This window comes from Pristis pectinata, chromosome 4 (genome assembly GCF_009764475.1).
Source record: "Pristis pectinata isolate sPriPec2 chromosome 4, sPriPec2.1.pri, whole genome shotgun sequence".
In the NCBI taxonomy this organism is placed as follows: domain Eukaryota; kingdom Metazoa; phylum Chordata; class Chondrichthyes; order Rhinopristiformes; family Pristidae; genus Pristis; species Pristis pectinata.
In genome coordinates, this window is record NC_067408.1 from 78595869 (window position 1) to 78609631 (window position 13763).

The 13763-nt window shown below is 41.7% G+C and overlaps 1 protein-coding gene across 6 annotated transcripts in view; it reads left to right on the forward strand.

The window, feature by feature from the left end:
- The window catches only part of tab3 (TGF-beta activated kinase 1 (MAP3K7) binding protein 3), a 95462-nt gene that overhangs the window by 39410 nt on the left and 42289 nt on the right, over positions 1-13763 (forward strand). For 4 of the 6 annotated variants that reach the window (XM_052014617.1, XM_052014619.1, XM_052014620.1 and 1 more), the window contains exons 2-3: positions 6059-6253; positions 11584-13099. In XM_052014617.1, the coding sequence (XP_051870577.1) occupies positions 6152-6253; positions 11584-13099 (1618 nt within the window). In that variant the 5' untranslated portion in view covers positions 6059-6151. Of the gene's footprint in view, positions 1-6058; positions 6254-10322; positions 10432-11583; positions 13100-13763 lie in introns of those variants that run through there. The other 2 variants (XM_052014622.1, XM_052014621.1) reach the window with 2 other exon arrangements.

Here is a 13763-nt window from a genome sequence, read left to right on the forward strand (position 1 = left end):
TCTGATCCTTTGTGCACTCATAACTTGTCAATATCTCTCTGTAAACTGTAACCTCCTTGCATCCTGGTTTCTCATCTATTTTTGTGTTTTTATTCAAATTTATATAATGTATGTTCGTTTTCTTCCAAGTAGTAAATAACATACTACTAGCAGTTGTGGGCCAACGGTCATCCCTGTGGCACCCTACTGGTTGCAGATTGCCAACCCGAGAATGGCCCCATTCTTAGACTTGTGATTACATCTCTCAACACTCTGTGAGGCACTTTGTTGAACATCTGGAGGTTCAAACATTTACTGACTCCCCTCCACTTGAGTTGAGATTTCTTCAAAGAAAAAACCTCTGACTTTGTGCAGTACAATTTTCCCTATCATTCAGCCACACTGATTCTATTTGTTTAGATTAGAATTTCCAAATGGGCTGCCAGCACTTAGTAATTCTAATATCTTTCCCACGAATACTCGACTTGCTAATTGACCCAGGTTTCCTGCCTCCTCAGATGGTGGTGGGGGTGGTCACACTGGCAGTTTTTTATCCTCTGGTACTTCAGAATGTGAGCATTTTGGGAAGTATGCAACAAATATGTCCACTATCTTGGCAATCACTTGTTGGATTGTAGGATCCAAGCTATGTGGGCTCAGACACTTTGCAGTGTTTAGTCTCATTAGTTTACCTAATACTATTCCTCAGCATTATTTAGTGTTAATGGTTTAATGGGATGTTTGTAGTACCATCTTCAGTAAATACCAACTCAAATATTTTTAAGAATGTTCTCTTATTTCCTTGTTCCACATAACAATACAGCCTCATTCCCTAGGGAATCTATGTTCATTCGGACCTCTCTCTCCCTTTCACTGTACTTGCCTTAGATCTTATTGTCTGTTTTATATTGTGAACATTTGCCCTGAATTTATTTTCTCATTATTATCTCTTTGCTGGATTGTGAATTTATCCCTGTGCTTGGGTCCATTGTTAACTTCTGTTTCCTTCTTGTTTGAATTTTGAACTTGATGTCCTCCTTAACTTGGATTGCCATCACCTCCCTTGCAAGTTTCACTCCTTTCTGGAATATATTTTAGCTGAGAGTCACGACATACCTCCTCAAATGTCTACCACTGCTTGTCTACAGTCTTTCTTGCTAATGTCTGTCCAGTCCACTTTAGCCAATTCTATTCTCATTCCATTGCAATTTCCTTTAAATTAAATACGCTTGTTTCTGACCTGGGTTTTTCTCTCATATTGAATACAAAATTCTATCATGCTGTGATCACTATTTTCAATGGGATATTTTACTGAGGTTATTCATTAACCTGACTTGTTACCCATTTCCACAGTTAAGATCGGTCTTTTCCCTGACTGATTAAAATGTCAAACACACTGTGAATTTGATCTTGTAACTATCATTGTGAGCTTGATTAACTAGTCTACGTGAAGATTAAAATGTCAAATAATTATTGTCCTGCTCTTCCTATATACCAGCATTGTGAAGATTTATACCTTGTCTTTTGATGTGGCTTTTGCTTGGGGGTCTATACATGACCCTGAGTAATGTTGTCTCTCGCTCGTTTTTTTTTGTAGACTTTATGTGGACTGAACATGAGCCTGGATTGTCTTTGTGTGCCACTTTCATCTCTTGGAAACAGTCTACACCATCACCTTTTAGTTTCTGCTTTGTCCTTCCTATCTGCCAAATATTCCTGAATATTAAATTGCCGGCTTTGTTCTAAAGGATTTATCATTAAATTGCTCAATTATGTTGTGCAAGCAGAGAATCTAATGTGTGTTAGTTTATTTTCTGTAAGAGCAATCTGGTGTCTCCATAATGGCAATCAGATCATAGTCTTGTGCCTGTAGGTAAAAACCTCATTACAGAGGTTTCTGCATTAAGATAGAAAGCCTTTATGTTGCGCCATTTTTAATCACATCTTTTTTTGTGCTATGGACCTCTTAACCTCTTAATACTGTGTAGCAGTTGAAAGCAAGGTGACCAGTTGAACAAGAGCTTGTATATGTAAAATTTGCAAATTTCATTTAGGTGTGGTATCTAATGTTTATAGATGAATGTATTAAATAATAGAAAAGTAAAAACTTTTCACGTTGGTTCTTGAGCAAGTAGCGTCGAGCTCCATAATAAGCAGCAGCACTCCGATAATTTGGCATTTCTTGGAACTTGCTGGTGCTAGACTGGCAGATTAATATTTATTGCTACTCCAGTGTACTATGGTGGCCCATGATGGAGCCTAGATTGAGGCACATGGCCCCATTGGGTATTCCAGGTGACGATCAGAGGCCCAGAGGTATGGCCTGGAGGGTCATGTGCAGATGTGCCAGTGAGTGGAGTGGGGAGTACATGCAGCCTTGCCACCTCCCATGGGGAGGCTGGCATGGTGTGCCTCCCTGCTGGTGGTGGCATCAGTGTGGCCCTCCTTTTGAGGCTGTGCAGACTTGTTTCAGAGGCTCATCTGGCAGGGAGGGAGTGTACATCTGTACCTGCCCAGCCTGTTTGGGAAGCCAGTGTGGCTGTGCCACGCCACGTCTCTTTCTTTCTTCCCATCCCGCCCCGCCCCCCCCCCCCCCCCCCCCCTTGGGTATTTCCAGACAATAGTCTCAAGGGTGCACCTGTCAGTCTGTGAAATGAGATCCGGCCAGGTGAAGTGGGTGTGTGTCACTGCATGTGTGAGTGTGAACTGTGGTGTGGCATTGCTTTGCTCTTGAGGGTGTGTGTGTGCATTTGTGTCAAATGTGACACAGCACACAGCTTTGAGGGTGTATGTATCTGTAGAAGTAGGACGTGCGCCTATGTGGTTGTATGGTCCTCCGCAAGCGCAAACCTTGTTGCGGCCTGGCCCGAAGCGCAAGCCTGCTCGCGTGTGTGGTCTGTGATGTGGCCCGTCTGCAAGGGTCGCGCCAAGTCGATGAACTGTGGCATGCCCGTACTACGGCGGGGCTCGTGTGGTGGGTGTGTGGGCTGATGGGCGCAAGTGAACTGTGGCGAGGCCCAGCACATAGCAGGCAGTGCACGTGTACCTAACTGAAGCCTGGCCTTGGGGCGGTGGCGTGTGTGTGCATGAGTGAACGCTGTCAAGGCTAGGCCCGTAAGGTTCGTGCAGGAGTGGGTGATTTGTGGCCTGGACAATGAGTGCGTCATTGTCCGTGGGGTTGTTCTGCGGTGTAGGGTGGCCGATGGTGCGTCACAGAATAAGCCACGTCCCTACTTGCGGGAGGTGGCAGTGCCGTAGCCTGTCGTTGGCACGGATGAGGCAGTGGCTGGGGCGGCAGAGGTGTGTAACTTGGTGAGGGCATGCACGATATTTGAGGTGGCCATTGCGAGGAGAACAGCATGTGGCACAGCAAGGCCACGTGGGTCAGGCTGTGACGTGGGGTAGGTGTGTGTGGGGTTGGGCAGTGACACGAGGTGGGTGTGTGCACGTGTCAGGCAGTGACACGGGGAGGGTGCACTTCACATTTTGAATATTTCACTTTTGTTGTTGTAGCATTTGTAAGTTGTGTTGATTTAAATTAAGATTGTTGTACAGCTAAATAAGGTAAGAAAAGATTTCTTTATTAGTCACATGTACATCGAAACACACAGTAAAATGCATCTTTTGACTAGAATGTTCTGGGGGCAACCCGCAAGTGTCGCCACGCTTCCGGCGCAGCGGAATTAAAATATTAATTACCTTGGTCGAAAGAGGCAGAGCATAGTTGTCAAGGGGTGAATTTCTAACTGGAAGCAAGGTACCACTGAGATTGGTACTGGTGTCGTTGTTGTTCGTCGTATAGATAAATGACTTAGATGAGAACGTAGATGGTCTGATCAGTTCGTTTGCTGATGATACAAAAATTGGTGGAGTAGTAGATAGCAAAGAAAGGGAATGTGGTGAAGGTAGAATTTAATCCAGGATGAGGTAATGCATATTGGGGAGTCAAATGTGAACAGGGGATAAAGGAACTTGGGAGCGTTGATGTACAGAGGGAACCTGGGGTGCAAGTTTATAGCTCCCTGAAAAGTGTGACATGGATGGAACAGGTAGTGAAGAAGGCATTTGGCATGCTCTCCTTTGTAGGTTGAGGCATTGAGTGCAAGAGTTAGGATGTCACATTGCAGCTGTATGAAACATTAGTTAGACCACACTTGCAATATTATTTATAATTCTGGTCGCTGCACTTCAGGAAGGATGTGGGAGACTGCAGTGGAGATTCATCAGGATGTTGCCTGGAATGGGCAGGTTTATTTGAAAGGAGAGATTGGATTGACTGGGTTTATTCTCACTGGAATCTAGGAGGCTGCGTGATGACAATATAGAGGTTTATAAAGTTATGAAGGGCATAGAAAGCGTGGGTAGTCTTTGTCTCAGGGTGGGGGAATCTAAAACTAGGAAGTCTGTGGGAACCACGAAGGGTGGTAGTTATATGCGAAGAACTGCTGCGGAAAAGTAAGAGGCAGATATAATTAAAATGTTTGAAAGGCATGTGGGGAGGTATTTGGATAGGAAAGGAAAAGAGGGATACAGGTCCAATGAAGACAGATGAAATTAATATAAATCGACATCGCAGTCGGCGTAGACGAGTTGGGCCAAAGAGCTCGTTTCTGTGCTGTACAAGTCTTTGACTCCAACTTAAGCAGTTTTTTAAAATATTTCTGGTTGCTGATGTTTTTAAAAATGCTGGAAATAATGCTCACAGTTTTTGCAGCTAACAAACCTGGTGATGGAGCTCTGCTGACTGTTCAAACTTCTAGCATAAACTTTGGGCTAGAGATGCCTCGCTGCGCCATAAGAGCCCCGTCTCCCTTCCGATCACACCATCGGTATGTACCTAAGGCCAGCTGAATTGGCCACTGTGTGGACCTGTTAACCACAGGTGTGAGGAGACTGGATGTCAATTCTGGGTGGGAGAACTGGGATAGCAATATCGGATCCAATATAATTTTTCTGCAGTTCACGAGCACTAATTTATTCATTCAGTTGCGTGAGCATAAAATCTGTTCAAGGTACTTTTGCTCCCTTCAACGTGCATCTTCACTTGTGACCATTTGTCACTCTCCTATTGTAAGACCACTTTGAACAGTTGATTAAATGTAGTCAGGCCCCTTATAGCCTCAAGTTGTAAGTCAAAGACATTGAAGAGCCGAAGTGAAAAATATTCTTTGGTGTATTCTTAGCATGGTATCTGCAAGTAGTATCCCATTTCTAACAAAGTACATCAGCTGCTGTTACAGAGGAAGAAAGTGCAACTTGCTCACAATTTGTATTTTTCAAAGTATTCTCTTTGGGCCATGCTTTGCTATTCCCATCAAAAGTATGGGGTTTGGACATCTTTTCACACTGTTTGGTGAGTCTCGTGAAAATGTGTCAGTGTTTTAACTGCTGTCGCTGCTGTGATCAAGTCTTTTTGTTGAATCGCTATGAATACTGAGTCCCTTTTTATAAATGAAGATTAGCTCTGAAGCAAAAATTTCACAGCAGGTCTTCCATTATGTTAGTTTGCCAGGTTACGTTCACTGCTAACTCCAGAAATGCTAATATTGATCTAGATATGGAATATAATTTTTGCACACTTAAGTACCTCATTCTTTCGTGCCAGTATTCAGATTGTACCATTTTACATTCATCATTGATGTAGCTGCTCAAGTGTCTGAGAATTTGTCTTGAGGTATTTCAATGGCTAAGTTTGTTTCTGCCTCATTTGACTGGTTACTTAGGCAAGTGCTGCCTTTTATCAAGGATGTTCAACTTCCACTGTACAAGGGAAGTGTCTTAAACACATCTAATACCTGCTAAGTGTTCATAGTTACGTGCATAAGTTATTCTACACACAATTTTATTTGTTGCCCAGAGTTTTGAGATGTTTTGACTTTATAACATGCTTCATAAATTGGATGTCTTTTTAAGATCATTTGGGGTTAAAACTAAGTAAGCATTCTTTCACTCTATTAAGTATGCACCCATACTGCTGGAGGGACTGGGGATTATCCTGTTTTAACCATCAATAAAACTCATCTGTTTTAATCCACTGCTCACATTTTCACATCTATCTCATCTTTCTCTCTCTGTACAGAAAATGCCAGAAGGGTCGGAGGACTGTAGGCACTGGCAGGCCCATTGACATCCATCCCCTGTAACTGTTCCAGTAATCCATCCAATCCTGACAATGGCACAGGGCAGCCAACAGATTGATATTCAGGTGCTGCATGACCTCCGGCAGCGCTTCCCTGAGATCCCAGAAGGAGTGGTGTCTCAGTGCATGCTGCAGGTACTGTTTGAAATAGGACCTATCAGCTGCTGAATACCTTTTGCATTATGGAACAGCAGCAAAGTAAAAGTTTGATGTAATTGTATGTTATTCATGCAGCCTTAAGTAATCTCATAGTTGCTAATTCATGTCACGATAAAATTCAGTGGATAAGTTACATCCACAATTATTGGGACTGATTACAAAGGACTTCCAAGTTATGGGCTTGACAATGCTTTCACTTTTGTTTGAGCTAAAAACCCTATCTTTGACAACAAAAATGTTGAATTCGTGCAGCTTTGCATTGTTTTTTTTTGCTAAGCAATGTCTCTCTGGCATTCTAATCTGTAACGTTGTTTTAGATTTATACTTACTAGAATGTACATCAGAAGGAACCATATATTTTGTGGAATGTTTTAACTGGTATGGAACTCTGTGTGAACGTGTTTTATGAAAATGAATAAATTGTTCAATGAAACTTAAGAGCACTATGTGTTCTTGTGTTCAGCTTCAGGAAAGTTGACGAGCGAACAGAAAGTTCATAATCTTTGTGTCCTAAGTTGTTGAAAAAGTAACGTGAAGACTGAATTTGGAGGAAAACGTGCTGTATGATTTTTGTAATTTGCCTGATATCAAAGATTTTAAAGTCTGATTTTTTTTTTAAAGGTATTAATAGCACAGGCACATCTGCCAAACATTGCCTCAGCTGGATGAGTATATCCTGGGTTGCTGAAGGAGCCTGGGGAAGATCTGGGTTTCTTTTCCACTACCAGGAGAAGGAATCAGTGATCAAAAATGTAACTGAGGGAACAAAAATAAGAAAAAAAAGGGTAATTGCAGGCTCAACAGTTTAATATTAGTGATTAAAATATTAGAATAATGTTTCCAAGTCAAAGATGGTGGAGGAGGTAGATTGCAGTGAAATAATAGTACAAACTATAGGGATTTAAGAGACAAAATGTACTTAATAACTTTAAGTGAATTTTTAGTAAAGCCAATGGTAAATTATCACCAAAGATTTTTGAATTAACCAGAAATCACAGGAATTCATAACTAAATAGAAATTCACATGAGGAGTTTTACTTTAAAAGCACAAAAATGTTAGATGTGAAGGAAGGAATAGTTGGTTAGCCTCACAGAGTTGATGCTTTGAACCCTACCTCTATTGACAAGATTACTCAGTTAATTGTAAGCTTATCACCGTTCCTCAGTGCTGACCGAGCGAAGCCAAAGGATGAAACAGACAATTTGCGAAATGATTTAAATCGTAAATGACTGTGCATAAAAATGGCAAATTAGGTAAAGAGTTACATCTAAGTCAAATGGGTGTGGTTCACAGGTATAAAATTGGTATTAAATTAACAAGGAGTAATAATAGAGGTTTAAAACTTTTTTTATTGTCAAGGCTCTGTATGAAATGAATTTTAGAAAGACGGGCCAGAAAATCTGGCTACCATGGCAGAATCTAAGCCTGCTGAAGCCAGATGAAAGCTGTAGAATGATCTGCAAAGACTGACTGTAACCTGAATCCCTCATCCTGTCTGTTTTTCTTTTGCTACAATCCTACAAAGTTGAATAGATACATCAGGGAGGGGAATAAAATTTCCCAATTGCAAGCAGGGCTGCAAGTGAAAGTTAAAGAAATTTCTGTTTTGCTCTCTGTAAGAAGGCACTTAAATAGGAATGTCGTGCAAATGTAAGATATAGAGGTAGTGCAGAATGGTCACGGTTTGTTGAAAAACCAGTGCAGGGTAAAAAATAAACTTTTAAATAACAAGCACTGATAAAGATTTGTGATGATCTGTCAAGCAGGGTAGTAGAGGCAACTGAGTTGGAATTTAAGAGGTTGTTGAATATTGTGGAAGGAGACCAGAAGGATAAGCTTGAAAGTCGACAGCCTCTTCTATCTCTGACTTTTTCAGTAGCATTATGTGCGTCTGGGAAAGTTGAAAGTCCATTGTAATAAGCTCAGTACCTACCACTGTCCCCACAAAATCTCTGATAAGCAACTGATGATACTGAGAGAAAGTGTGTGTGTGTGTATATATATGTATGTGTATATATATATATATATATATATATATATATATATATATATATATATATAACAAAATACAATAAACACCCACTTTTTGGTTTGCTGAAATAGGAAGCTTGAGGATGGACTGAACCTTAAGTGGGTGAGTGGGGGTGGGGCCAGGGGTTAAAATCTAAAGTAGCTGAAGCCAGAACTCAAAACATTTTAAGCCCATCCTTGTTGCTTTAATGGATGCAGAGTGAGGGTCAGGCAACCAATCTGCCTGCAGAATGAAGGTTGGTCATTCAAATCTGGTAATTTTCATTCCTGCCAATGAGAACTCAGTGTGAACAAATTGACTGCCACTTTTCCTATGTCACACATTTCAGACCAACTTGCAAAGCAAAATATAGCAGCTGCTGGAAATCTGAAAAAAATCAAACTCTGGAAATATTCAGCAGGTCAGGCATTAGTTGTGGAGAGAGGAAAAAGTGCTGGTGTTTCAGATAGGTAACCTAGCATCTGTCATTGACATGAAGCAGTAACTTTATTTCTTTCACCACGGAAGCTGTCTGACAGATATTTCCAACATTCTCAGTTTCACTTCTAAAGAACTTGAATGGTTGGAAACCTCTGAGCACCCTGAGATCGTGGAAGGAAGGAGAGAGATTTTTCTTTTTAAGTATTATAGCATTTAGGGTATACAAAAGCTGTCTTCCTTCATTGTATTTTTAACATCATCTTGGTTTCACAGGCCTTAGAAAATCTGGCAGGTGAAAGGAGATGAGAAAGGCTGACTCTATTTGGTAAGTGCCTTTACAGCACTGCTTGTTGGCCCGGAGGAATAATAGTTTCCTCCAGGCACGTCAAGCAACCCATTAAACCCACAATGTGTCTGCTCCCCCCTCTCTATGGGATGCTTCTATCAAGTACACGTGTCATCTTATCATTTCTGATACTGCTGGTGAGCACAGAGAAGCTGTTGTGTTTCTTCTCCGCACATCAAGCGTGGCCAATTGAACTCCCTTAATGTCTACCTTCACCGTAGCACCTGTCTGCTCTCCTCGAATGCAACATTCTGCTGTAGACTTCCCTGTCAGAAAGGCCTTCAGCCTGTCGATTGAACAATTTGTGGGCAGGAAAGTGATTTAAGGGATTTCTTCCAGGTTTACTGACTTAAAGCGATACGTACATCGGACACAGCTCTTGCTTAAAATACAGGTCAATGATTTCATCAAAATAACTGAAGAACCATTTTGTTGACAAATCTTGAAGAAAATCCTGAAACTTCTAACAACCAGCTACACATGGGAGGAGTATATATGAATGGGCTACTGTACTTTGTGCCCTGAATAATAGTTAATCATTGTGTAATTGTCCTGAAGATATCAATGAGGGGTCTGTGCACATGTTCTCAGATTGTGCAGTTGTAGGTATTTCTGAAGTAGAGGTTTTTTATTTCAAAATTCATTCACAACATTTCATAGAATATCATGCAGAATAAGTATATGATATTGCCTCAGTGACACTTCCTGTCAATTCATTATCACTCCACTTTTACAAACTTAGAAGAATTTGTATCTGTGTGGGGGCGTAGTTTATTATGCCTGCCTGCAGGAGTAAGAAGGAATCTCGCACGCATCCCGTAAAGAACTTGAGTATAGAGAGATTAAATTTGTTTTACTTTTTTTGCATTTGCTATTTAAACTAAGTAATTCAGATAAGTAAAATGTGGCCCAAGTGTCTTAAAATTTCTTCCATTCAATCATCTTAACTTCAAGCTTGAGCGAGAACTTTAATATATGACAGTGGTTTTTTTTCTTCCCCGGTATCTTTAGAGTGAGGCATCTTGTTTCATTTTGAATGGTACAGAGTCGGTGCAGTGAACTTGTGTATACCAGAATTTAAATGATAGTGACCCCTACTTGTTGCATAGTTGATTAACTTCTTTCCAAGGGGATTGTAATGATCCACAGATCTGTAAATAATTAAGTTGGATCCAAAAGGTTAAAGAATTCTGTTGTAATCTAAACTTAAGTTTTATTTAAATGAAACATGTATCACTTCAATTCACTACAGTAACTCAACTTTCACATCTTGATGCATTAAATCGTACAGCTCATCTTTGGGAGAAAAACATGAATTTTGAGTCGTAGAAGATATCTGTTGTTCAGTGGTAACAGTTAAGATGATTTCTCATCTGTTTGTAGACTATCGTCAGTTTGCATGTTTTTGCTATGAACATTGTTTTTGGCTTTGTGGGTTGGCGATTGACATAAAAAGAATATTACACTCTTCAATACAGTTTTAAATTTAAACTTAAAATATTAAATCTTGTAACCTAAGATTTCCAAGTTGAATATGCTGTTGTGAGGATTGTGCTCAAGCTGTTGATATTCACATTCCTTCACAGGGTTGTTGTTCCCAACAGTGCAGCGAAGAAGTGAATCTCATAGGAAGGTTTTTGATGATCTGTCAGTTACAAATTTGATGCCTGTTAAATGAGCTGATCCAGATCAGTAGATTTTTCTTCCCTCTAACTGATGACCAGAGGGTATAAGCATGTAGCGATCTTATTCCTGATTGTTCTCCCATACCCAATATTGAAAAGTGCAAATGTATCACGGGACTTTGATGTCCCAATGATGACACAGCTTCATTGTTGGCATCCATGTTCTGATTGAACTGTATATCGGTCTTAATCACAACCTTGCAAAAGGGTATAAAAAGTGGATGAATTAGCATCTGAATGCCCATTCAGTATTTTTTGGCATCTTCTTCCCCCTCTTTTTCTTCCTGCCCTTCAAACTAACTACTCTGGTTCTCATTAAACAGGGTTTTAAAAGCATTCCCAGTAATAAGCAGCTTGGGCCCTTGAGTTATATTCAGCATACTCTTCAAATTCCAATTTAAAATAACTGATTGTGGACAGGCTCGTTCATTTTCATCTTTTGAACTTCACGTAGGGTCTTTGCGTGGTCCGGTAGCATGTGACTTTTTTTCTTTCCTTCTACTTAAGCTGCACTTTGTTCCTCTAAGTAACCTGGCTTTTGAAAATATATTCTCACCTCACTCCTCAAAGCCTAGAAGTTTGATATTTGCTATAAATTAAAATCGGTTTAACTTATAAATTTCAAGCCAAATAATAAACCCAATCAGTAGAATTATTTAGTATTGTACATAATCCCAGTCTTTTTAATTTAGTTTCTTTGCTTGGGGTGCTTGAATATTGTATAAAATTAGACGTGATTGAAATTGTTATTATGTAGGATGCAAAAATGCTGTTGTAACATGAATATTTCTAAATCTATTTAATTTCTCTTTTTAAATTAAGAATAACAATAATCTGGAAGCCTGTTGTTTGGCCCTTGCCCAAGAGAGCAACAAATACCTGTATGGGGAGTTCCACAGCCCAGATGATGCCAGAATGAGCAGGAACCACATGCTGCAGATTAACCTGGGTATCCAGCCTCCAGCAACATACCAGACAGGGGATGGTGGCCAACTCAATGGTGGTCGAACGCTGGTCCATAGCACGAGTGATGGCCACATTGAGCCTCAACGAGGAGGTGGTCAACAACTTGTGCGACTGATACAGGAGCCACATTCTGCCCCGGCAATTGTAGCTAATCCACCTGGCTACAACCCTTTCTTTGTAAGTGACCAGGGCCGAAATACAGGTACTCCTCCCCCACCATCTCAACAGCCAACCTCCCTTCAGCCAGGCTTGAACACATCACCTATGCAAGGTCTTTCTCCGACATATCAGCCCATATCTCGATACACTATAAACCCTATTACTGTAACCTTGTCACAGAACATACCATCTGGTCAGACTGCTCCAACTGCATTGCATATACACGGCGGTCCTTCGCAGATGCAGAGCACTCCCTATGGGATTGGTAATTCTATTTACATTAGGCCAACATCTGGACGACAGACTCCTCAGAACACAGCTTGGACTTCCAGTCAGTGTCCTCTCCCACAGTATAATCACCATCCCCCACCTGTTTATCAGCCACAACAGACTTATCAGCCTTCTCAGTATTCTCCGAAACAGCCGCAGCTTCCTCAGCAAGCGTTTCGGTCGCCGCCTCCGTCGCAGTTCAGCTCGCCTTACAGCTCTCCGCAACATCAGGTACAAGCCAACCAGCCAGGTCACCAGACTTCCCACGTCTTCATGCCGATAAGTTCTCCCACAATGACGCATCTCCCTTACCAACCTCCACAGAATTATCCACAACAAGGCAGCCAGTCGTTGTCCTACGTACCTTACTCCGTGTCTGGATTGTCCAAAGCTCCTATGAAAAATCAGATAGAAATCAAATTGGAAACTCCGCAGAGATCTGGTGCCAACGTCACTCGAAGTTCCTCCCCTGTCAGCAGTCAGCCTGCTTTACGGAGTCATCCTACGTTGTATATTGCCACCAATTCACCGTCAAATTCGCCGTCGAGAGGAATGTCGGGACAAATGAGTGTCGTTCAACCGCAGCCAGTGTACAGTGTACCACCCACGTATATTCACCATCAACCATCGCGACCTCGGTCTACAACTGCTGGCAGTAACCAAGTGAACGCTCCTCGTGTGGTTGTAACTCAGCCTAATACTAAATACACCTTCAAAATAACAGTTTCTCCAAACAGACCACCTTCAATTTCCCGAGGTGTGGCATCACCTACTTTTGACCCTGGGAGCATCTTGAATCTAGTGGATTGTCAAGGAGAGCATCCTGGCGCCCCAGAACCTATACAGCCAATATCGGCATTAACAGGGTCTACTGTTGATAAACGAAACGAGGACCAACGGCGAAAGTCAAGTTCAGGGTCAGATGACTATGCTTACACTCAAGGTACAGTATACTGTTTTAAAAGAAAATCAATCCAGACGAGTCTGATATTGCATTTTGGGAGGTCAAATGTAAGAGGGAAGTATAAAGTTAATGGTAGGACCCTTGGGAGCTTTGATGTACAGAGGGATCTTGGGATGCAAGTCCATAGCCCCCTGAAAGTGGCACAAGTGGACAGGGTGGTCGAGAAGGCGTACGGCACGCTTGCCTTCGTCGATCGGGGCATTGAGTATGGAAGTCGGGAAGTCGCGTTGCAGCCGGATAAAACTTTCGTCAGGTCACATTTGGAGTACTGTATGCTGTTCTGGTCGTCGCGTTACAGGAAGGATGTGGAGATTTGTTGAGGGTTCAGGGTTCACTGGGACGTTGCCTGAATTGGAGAGTATTATCTATAAGGAGAGATTGGTCAAACTCGGATTGTCTTCTCTGGAGTGCCAAAGGCTGAAGGGCGATCTGATAGAAGTATAGAAAATTACGAGAGGCATAGACAGGGTAGATGGTCGGAATCTTTTTCCCAGGGTGGAAATGTCAAATGCTGGAGGGCATAGGTTTCAGGGAGAGGGGGAAACGTTGAAAGGAAATATGCGAGGCAAGTACACGGAGAAGTAGGTGCCTGGAACGCACTGCCCACGGAGGTGGTAGAAGCAGAATACAATAGTGACATTAA